Source organism: Clupea harengus, chromosome 10, assembly GCF_900700415.2.
Source record: "Clupea harengus chromosome 10, Ch_v2.0.2, whole genome shotgun sequence".
NCBI classification, from domain to species: Eukaryota; Metazoa; Chordata; class Actinopteri; order Clupeiformes; family Clupeidae; genus Clupea; species Clupea harengus.
The window spans coordinates 25,837,251-25,847,025 of record NC_045161.1 but is presented as its reverse complement, the minus strand read 5'-3'; the positions used below and the strand labels follow the sequence as shown (position 1 = coordinate 25,847,025).

Here is a 9,775-nt window from a genome sequence, read left to right as displayed (position 1 = left end):
GCCAACAACAGGTCTATCACTATAAACTCTGAATTCCAATGAATCTTCTTTCTCTGCTTCAGAGGAACATTTGTTCATATCTGTCAGACCCAAACACATTTCAACATATAAAAATCAAACCGAGTCCAAACACACCCATGAGTCTGCAAAGAAAAAGTGGGACATATTTTTACTGTTTTACTGTCACTTTTAACTTCATTAAAGGCCACCAAGTTTGAGTAGTGGAGTGAGTGAATTCTACTGTGGGCTTCCCCAAAGCTAAACATGCCCTCAGCCCTGTTCAGAACATACTGCTGTTGACACGGCTCACAATGAAGACCGCAGACAGTCACCTTAGCAAGCCGAGGCCATCGATCCCCCCTCAATCTGTTTACCATGGACGCGTCTTCAGCAATCAGTCCGGCTTCTCTTTGCAATCAAAACACCTGCCCGGCCGTAGCTTCCCCGGGCAGATGGCAAAGCTCCAGCAAGACCACGGTGACTGCCCATGAAATAAGAATGAGAACAAGCCCATCCGCAGCAGACACGCTTAAAGGAGCTTTTTCACCCGAAGCTCAGCGATGACACTCAATGTCAGCAGATTTGACACATTGGACAGTGATGATCTGTGATCAGTGGCAATGTGAACTGTCAGCCTCGTTGTCTGTGTGTCCCCTGTGTGACTGTTGGTTTTGAGTGAGAAATACTAACAGGCTGCAACATCCAGCACACTCAGGAGACCAGAATGGGGCTTATTGAAGAGAATTTCAGGCCTACCTTTTAGTTTTTTCTTATTTCCGGCGGAGTAAGCTGGCTGTTCTTAATGTAACAGAATAGCTGTTGAATGTGTTTGACTTCAAATGCAACTGTTTCTTGCTTAAACCCCATACAGTAAAAAAAACAGAGAATACAACTCTCATAAAATCTAATAAAAGAAATGAAAACCCCCAAAGCTAAACAGGTAATTTATCTTGTAAACAGACAGATCTTAATCTAAAAATCTAACCTAAAACAATGCTATTATGTAAGCGAGAATGTGTCTAAATATTCCTGTGCAACCTGAGGGCGAGTGAATGTGTGGGGCACCTAACCAGTACATTTATGCTGGTGTTTTTTTGATTTTTTTTAAATGTCCTACTTGATATTGAAAAGTAGGAAAACCTTTGACACACTGGTTGCTCTCCTGTGTGAGTGCACTGGTGCAGTTTCAGTATATCCGCACTGGTAGCAGGTGTATGGCGCCTGTCTGCATCCGCACTGGTAGCAGGAGTATGGCCCCTGTGCTGTGTGCATCCTCACTGGGAGCAGGAGTATGGCCCCTGTGCTGTGTGCATCCTCACTGGGAGCAGGAGTATGGCCCCTGTCTAAAATCCTGTTTTCCCTTTGTCATTATGGCGTGTTGAGGGTAGATAGATGAGGGAAAAAATTAATGTAAATTATTTAAGAATGAGGCTGCAACATAACAAAATGTGAAAAAAGTGAAGGGGTCTGAATACTCTCTGAAAGTTTTTACATGATGCACATATAGACACACACGCACAACATGGGCACACACACAAATGCGTTCGATCGTGCAGCTTGTCCGTGTCCTGTTGTGTTTAACACAATCCTTATTAGAACCAATGAGGGTAATAAAGCAGAGATTATATAATCTCGGGCTGTTCTCCATCTCTGCTGTTCTTGTTGTCAGTCCCTCTCTGTCCTTGTGTTCTACAGCAGTTTACCAGCACCACTGATTCCCTGCTTAATTGGGCTGGAGACAAGGGGTCTGTAGAGGACAGGTCCATTTCACAGCAGAGGGCTGGAACCATGTTTGATTTTCCTTCCTGTCCCTAAAATTCATGGAGGAAGGGAGAAATAAAATATGCCAATACTACCAACTGGGTATTTCAGTTCAGATCAGTTTGTCAGTTTCAAATATTCCCCAAATTTGATGCCTTTGATTTTCTACTCTTATTACTGTTTTATTAGCATTAGCATGTCTAATGTGGGTTCAGTTTAATTAGCATTAGCAAGTCTGATGTTGGTTTGGAATTTAATTACGCTTTGCATTAGAATGGCTGATGACCTTGATCTAGTTTCATTAGCACATTGTGCATCACAAATATCATGAACTGTAGTCCAAATACAATACCTGGATCAGCTCAGTCAGATCTCTCTACTGCAGAAACAGAAAAGAAGTGACATTTACTTTTATTCATTTGTCAAATGCCTTTATCCAATGCAGCTTAAAGAGGGAGTATGCAACAATTCGCCACTTTTGAAGCATGTTTCTATAAGCAACTAGTACTGGTATCATCTTCAAATTCATTTTCGTGGTATATAGTCAGGTGAAAGACAGATAAACAAACCTATTACTCCAACTAGCCATCTAGGCTAGGCCACTATGCAGCTCAGTGAAAAGGCGTTCACAACACATCTCCAACTACATCACCAAAAGACATGAGTTAGCATGCTAGCAATCCTTTTATCAGTGCCAACTGTGCTGCTATTGGTGTTCGTGAGGTTTTTGCATGGCTTTTCAGTAGATTCCTAGTTTTTGACCAAAATACCTTACTGCTGCTTTAAAGCTCATAACAGATATAATTTTTTCTATCAGTATGTGGCTCAAACCCATGATCTTGGTGTTGTTATTAGTACCTTGGTCTACCAGTTCATTGATTCCATTTCAAAACTGGATATTGTTCTGAACCCCCCCCCCACAGACCTGACCACCCAAAGATGCCTGATACATCACAAGAACTGTACCTCCAGAATCTGATCACCTGATTAAAGTCTCCACAAATAGCAACAATATAAGTACTATAGATTAAAACAGTATAGGATACTCTGTCAACCAGGTGATGATCATACAGCAAAAACTCCAATCTCTGCACACTCTGTCGAACCTCCAACATACTAAAGGTAATTTTACACCCAAGATCACTGGAGACTTCAGTCAGGCAATGGTTGAAAAATCAGGAACAAAATGATGCGCATCAAAGGACAGAGGAAGGTATCACATGCAGATCCACCAACTTGACAGGAGAGGGGGTTAGTCACTCCCCCCCCCCACACACACACATGGATCACACAGTCAGGAGACTCACCAGGCTGCTCTTATCAATGCTATACAGGCAATTTAGCTAACGATGCAGAGAATGGACTCAGGCGTAACACAGAAACATTCCATTCTCCTTATCCCTAAGTACACAGTCCTACGTAGATCAGGAAGAGTCACGCATGGCAGAACACAGAATACTTAGGAAATCTTCTTCTCAACCTTCATTTTCTAAGAAACATAAGGGCATAAACTACATAGGAATATAAGAATCATGAGTCTGATTTGTAACTCCTCCAGTATGTGTGTGTGTGTGTGTGTGTGTGTGTGTGTGTGTCAGACAAGACCAGAGGACTGAGGGTCACACAAGACACATGCATGTATGTGTGTGTGTGTGTCTCCATTTTGAGCTGGCTCTGCATCCACTCATTCACTTCCTGAATTGTCCTATAGGGGCCAAAGCTTTCAGGGGTCAGATTTCAAAAGTTAAAAGTGCAAAAAATGATGTCTGAAGTTCATGGTTAAACAAATCAAACTAGAGTGCTCCATAAAGCAAAAGATCCCCAATGCCAATATAACCAAAGGTTAATATAGGTAGGCTCAAGGTTGAGGGCGCAAATGGCTGCTAGAAATGGCAGCGCAATGAAGGACATGCTTCGGAGAGAGCGGTGAAGGTGTGGTAGAAGGCACCGAGTGGGCAGAGAGAGCGGTAAAGGTGTGGTAGAAGGCACCGAGTGGGCAGAGCCAGCCCTAGGTTAACTGGTGAGAGGTTTGGTTAAAACTCGTCATCGTCGTTCGTTTAATTTTTGTCTTTCGCAAATTCAGACTGGTTAAAGCGGTAGTGGGTGAGAGGTTTGGTTAAAGCTGTGGTGGGACTGGTGAGAGGTTTGGTTAAAGCTGTAGTGGGACTGGTGAGAGGTTTGGTTAAAGCTGTAGTGGGACGGGTGAGAGGTTTGGTTAAAGCTGTAGTGGGACGGGTGAGAGGTTTGGTTAAAGCTGTGGTAGGTCATTGGTTCATACAGTTCCAAGTTGGATGTGCTCAGTCATGGCATTGACTGCTTATTTTGCTCATGATATGTTGTGTTTCATATAACAAACACCATATGGACATGTTAACAAGGTTAAAAACTTGATTTTCACCAGAGAGGGTTTTTAAATTCATTGACATTTGCTGAAATTCATTGTTGTATCCTGCCACCCTTGCTGTCCTTGTATAACTTCAATTCCCATGCACCATGTCAGTAAACATAACTCATCAAAACTAAACATATATAAAATCCCCTACATAAATACAATTGGGCTACAGGCATACAATTGGGCATGTTGCAGCTGTCGCCAGCAAGTTGTGCACTGTTGTTGTATCCGGCCACCCTCGCTATCCTTGTATAACTCAAATTCTCATGCACCATGGCAACCAACCATAACTAAACATGACTCACAAACAAGCCCTTATGACCCACGGTTCTGCTCAAGGGCTCTACCTGTTAGGAGGAAGGTTTCCCTTGCCTGTCGCCTTTGTGTTTGCTCCAGGGGGGTCCAGGCTCTGTAAAGCGCCTTCAGACAATTTAATTGATTTGGCGCTATATAAATAAAATTGAACTGAATTGAATCGACAGGTAATTGTAGCTTGTCAGACCTGTTTTACAATGCCATAACCCTTTCAACTGACTATTGTACTCTTAATCTGAGTATGTGTAAAGTGTTTTGCTCACTTAGATTCCTTGACAAGCTAGTGTTATTTTGCAGATCAATATAGCCCATCTCAAGTCCATTCTGTTATAAGGGCTGGAGCACTGACGTCCCCAAAGTTCATTTTTAAAAGTTCAATGTTCCCAAATATATCTAAATGTAAATTTCAACACATTTAAACAAAGGTCATGGGTCTAGCATTAGCCTACATCACTGGATACCTAACCATCGTTTGATCTGTTCTACTGAAGGTAATATAATCCACATTTATTTATATAGTCATTTATTTAGAAAAATTGAAAATACATGTGTTCCACATTTGATTTTTGATCATTGAAAATATGCTAAATTCGACATTTTCATTCAAGAGCCATCTTAACGGTCTAATGGCCCTGAAACTGCGCACACACACACACACACACACGTTCATTGTACAGCAGGAAGACAAATATTCAAGATTAATATTCTAATTTAAATCTTTTGATATCATGATTCTTAAATCAGAGGCAACAATACTACACACTGTGTGTTTTCTTGCTCAGTGTACAATCGGTCTGGATATGCATACTCAGGGTTTTAACAGTAACAACTCAAACTCATTGTCTTTAGTGCAAGCAAAGTGACTCTGAAAGACACTGAAATCATCTGAGTGTAAGGAAGTTGTGTGACTGAATGTGAAATGCGAGTCCTCTGAAACAGCTGTATTGTGTCCAGCTGGACATCTGTGTCGCCGAGAGCAGAATTCACCAGGCTCTGCTGTCCTGTCCCGTCCCAGGTCACACTCATCTAAGCACAGCGTCCCTCTCCTCCTCCGGCAGTGACCCCTCTGCACTGGGACTCAGAGGAGCAGGAGCTGGAGAGCACACGGGGGCTGCAGGGCACAGGGGTGCCGGCCAGTCAAGGGCACGGGCACCGCAGGGCACAGAGGGTGCCGGCCAGTCAAGGGCACGGGCACCGCAGGGCACAGGGGGGCCGGCCAGTCAAGGGCACGGCCACCGCAGGGCCACAAGCACATCTGCTCCCCTGGTACCTAACTGGCATGAGAGGTTGAGGACGACAGTGGATAGGCGTGAGAGAGAAAGAGAGAGAGAGAGAGAGAAGAAGAGAGAGAAAGAGTGGAAAAGTGGGAGGGATGAACAGACTGAGAATGGAAGAGTGGCAAGGGGACAGGAGGACAGAGTGGAGAGGGGGAGAGTGGAGAGAGAGAGAGAGAGAGAAAGAAAGAATGAGAGAGAGATGAAGAGGGTGACGAGAGTGGATGAGAGAGGAAAGGGTGAAGAGAGGACAAGAGTGAAAGTCAAGAAGGGGAATGAGTGGAAGAGAGAGAGGGAGAGGAAGAAAGGGATTGAGTGGAGGAGAGAGAGGGAGAGGAAGAAAGGGATTGAGTGGAGGAGAGAGAGGGGAAGGAAGAAAGGGGCACTAGAAGAGAAGGACAGTCAAGGAGTCCATAGAGATTCAGAAAAAGAGAGATGGAAGATAGGGGGATACTGAAAGAGAGATTGAAAGAGTGGAAGGACTCACATTAGCACCAAGGTCACCAGCAGCAAAATCACAGAAAGCGCCAGAAACATCAATTTGTACAAAACCCATTTATTCAACTTTATTAACATCAAGGTATTTGCAACATTTTTTCTCACTGTTGTTTTTTTTCTTGTTGTTGTGGCTGTCGTCATAGTGACAAATAGAAAACAGACTGCATGTACAACAGAGTTGACCCCTACAGCACTATGCCGACACAAAGTGAAATGGTTTTCTTGGCCCCCAGGTTTTCCCCGCGTACAACAAATTTACCACAGGTTTTTTCTTTTTTTTTGCAGTTTTCTGGCCTAGCGAAGAATGTGACTCTTGGTTCTTTGTTTTCCGGATGTTCTAGAGCTGCGGTTCTTCAGTGGCTGTAGGAGAACCTCAGAGGTGAGAGTACGGCAGCTGCGGAGCACCAGCTGTGCACGATGAGTCAGGGACGGTCCTCCACCATGACCAGGCCAGTGAATCTGGGGTCGTTTCGGACGCAAAAATAAAATAATGAAATAAGGGTGTTTCCGATCAAACCGAACAGGCCATCATTGAGTTGATACATTGGAGTTGAGATACTGCTTTGGCCATGTGAAAACACTCTTCAGAAGCTCTATGAGGAGGCTAAGCGCTATACATGAGTCCGTGTCTCTCATCTCTTGGGCGGGGTCAGGACCCAGGGGGGGGGGGATTTCTCTCAGGATCCTCGGGAGTAAGACCTGGGGTCTGTGTGTACTTGAGTGTGTGTGTGTGTGTGTGTGTGGTTATGCGAGGCGTCACTGGTACATGACATAACACCGTCTCAGAACACTTCTGTCGTTCAGTGTGAGATGAGGTCTTTCGAGCGACACGCTCGCAGAGATAGAGAGAAAGAGAGAGAAAAAAAAGTCACAGTTTACAGCTATTGAGAGCGACGCCCGAATCTGTACATGGCATTGTCCTCAAGATTCATTAGTCTATTTAGTTTTTTTTTCTTTTATAACAATAAGTTTATGTAAGTCCGCTAACTCTGTATGCATTTGATCTCTTTTTTTAATATAGATAATCATTCTATAAAGTATCAGGAGATGAAAAGGCTTATAAAAAGGTTGTTCCCCTTCCCCAGACGAATGCAATGAGTGAGTGGAGAATCAGAAAGTGATAATATAATGACGATGACGACAAAGAAATCATCAGTAGCAGCACTGAGTATGTGTACTTTAATATTAGTAACGCCAGGGCATATCAAAAACACATGCCCCCCGTGCTATGACTATAAAATTTAAAAGTAAATAAAACATACAAAAAAGTCAAATATGAATAACCATGGAAAAAGTAGACCCCTTAGATGTACATACAAGAACCAGTGTAAATGATTAAAAATAACAAACATTATGATAAAATCTAGATAATGCAATAATAACAATAATATGATAGTAATGGCGATGATCATGGCAAGGATTATTGAACAACATTAACATAAATCTTGTTGATCAGCAGGAGGCATGAACGGGGGGGGGGGGGGCGGGAAGCCATTGTGCATTGGAGACATCAGAATGGTTGCTTTTCTTGTCTGGTCAGGCTTGTCGTTTTGAAGGGAGCTTACTTATTTGTTGTGTTTGTGTGTGACGGGGGTGGATAAAGCAAGTTTGTTGTGCCAGTCCTTGGGTGTTGCTCCAAAAAAAAGGGGAGGCCATCCAGTGTCACCTACCACCCCCCCCACCATCACCTGTGATCCTCAATCCCCACCCCACCCCTCATAACCTCCACCCCCCCAGGGAAGCTTCTGGAAGAGAACTGGCTGGGTGGGTGTTGCCCAGGAGATCCAAAGCCCAGCTGAAGGGAGGGGGGGGGGGGGGGAGGAGGAGATACGCCGGTGCTGTTGTAGGGGGGAGCGGTTACGTTGCATAGTGATCAAAGCTGCCCAGGTACTCCAGAGCTGCCCGGTAACATAGCTGATACTGGTCCTGCAGGAGAGAGAGATAGAGAAAGAGAGAGAGAGAGAGGGGGGGAGAAACAGACAGAGAGACGGAATGAGAACAAAACAAAACAAAAAGGCACCTTAGCTGACATTGGGCTTCCTGGTGAGGCAGCACTTCTGCGGAGCCTGCGGGGCTGCTGGGACTCTCTGCATTGGGCTCTGGTTTGAACACATCAAGGCTCTGGAAGTTTGACTGAAAGTGTGCCATGGCTTTGTCAGGAGCTCAGCAGGGCGCTGTTCCCCCCCCCCCCCCCCCCTCCATAGCTGACGAGACAAACCTGCTACGTCTCCCTCTGTCTCGGTGTCTGTGTCTAGCTCTCACTCCGCTTTTCTCTCCATCTCACTCGCTTCCCCCTTTGGTCTGTGTCTCCCATTTTCTCTGTCTTTCGGCATTTCTTCTTCACTCTTCCCTTCTTGTCATGTTTTCACTCCCTCACTTTCTTTCCACTTCCCCTTCTCTCTCTGTCTTGCTCTACCTCTGTCCCCCTCTCTCTCGGTTCCTCTCTCTCTCTCTCTTTCTCTGCCCTCGTGTCTGTGTACCTCTGTCTGCACCATGGCTGGTCTCTGGGTGCGCAGTGTCTTGACGGTCTGGAAGAGGTCCACCACGCCCTCGTATCTCATCCTCTCCAGCACGATGCTCAAGGTGATGAAGACGCCCGTCCGCCCAACACCAGCACTGCAGAGAGCACACACACACACACACTCTGTCAGTGTACATAAGCAACTGCATACATGCTCTTACACACATACATGTGTGCAGAAACAATCAAAGAAACACAGACACATATCACTAAATCCAGACATGGACAGAAATATGCACACCCAGCTCCCCCTGGCTACACACACACACACACACACACACACAAGGCTTCTGTCTCTGACCTGCAGTGCACAGTGATTGGTCCGTCCTGGCCGAACTGCTCCTTGGTTTTGTGCACCTGGCCGATGAAGTCGATGAAGCCCTCTCCAGTCTTTGGCACGCCTTGCTCCGGCCAATCAGTGAACTGGAACTGGCGAATAGTCCTGGACTGGCCATCCTGCACCGAGAGAGAGAGAGAGAGAATAAGAGAGAGAGAGAAAATAAGAGAGAGAGAGAATAAGAGTGAGAGAGAGAAAATAAGAGAGAGGGAGAATAAAAGTGAGAGAGAGAGAATAACAGTGAGAGCGAGAGATAAAATAAGAGAGAGAGGGAGAATAAGAGTGAGAGAGAGAATGAGAGAGAGAGAGAGAATAAGAGTGAGAGAGAGGGATGACAGACATCATGTATTAAGCACGGCTCATAATACTGACATCTTTAGACTCAAATAGCACTGACTGACCCATTTAAAGTGACAAGTGACAAACACTACTAACGCACCATGCCGACACACCACACACAAAAGATAGCATCAAAGACAGCTCTTAACACCGTCTCTAATGTCAAACAGCACAGTCCCATTTAAAGTGGAGGACAACAGATACAGGGTCCAAATACATAATGAGGTTAATTCTGCCCTCGGAGAGGACCGGCATCATAGAGACTGTGTCACATTTATCTCCTTCTGTTTGCGTCTCATGTGTTTATCCGACACCGTCACAAAGAACAATCTGTCACA

General features: G+C 44.8%; 1 protein-coding gene across 9 annotated transcripts in view; it reads right to left on the bottom strand.

Annotated features, from left to right (window-relative positions):
• Window positions 1-6,282: 6,282 nt before the first annotated feature.
• Window positions 6,283-9,775, bottom strand: part of ptprfa (protein tyrosine phosphatase receptor type Fa) — a 173,457-nt gene continuing 169,964 nt past the window's right edge. For all 9 annotated transcript variants that reach the window (XM_031574574.2, XM_031574576.2, XM_031574575.2 and 6 more), the window contains 3 exons: window positions 9,063-9,217; window positions 8,721-8,856; window positions 6,283-8,166 (listed from right to left, as the gene is read on the bottom strand). In XM_031574574.2, the coding sequence (XP_031430434.1) occupies window positions 8,098-8,166; window positions 8,721-8,856; window positions 9,063-9,217 (360 nt within the window). In that variant the 3' untranslated portion in view covers window positions 6,283-8,097. The remainder of the gene's footprint in view (window positions 8,167-8,720; window positions 8,857-9,062; window positions 9,218-9,775) is intronic.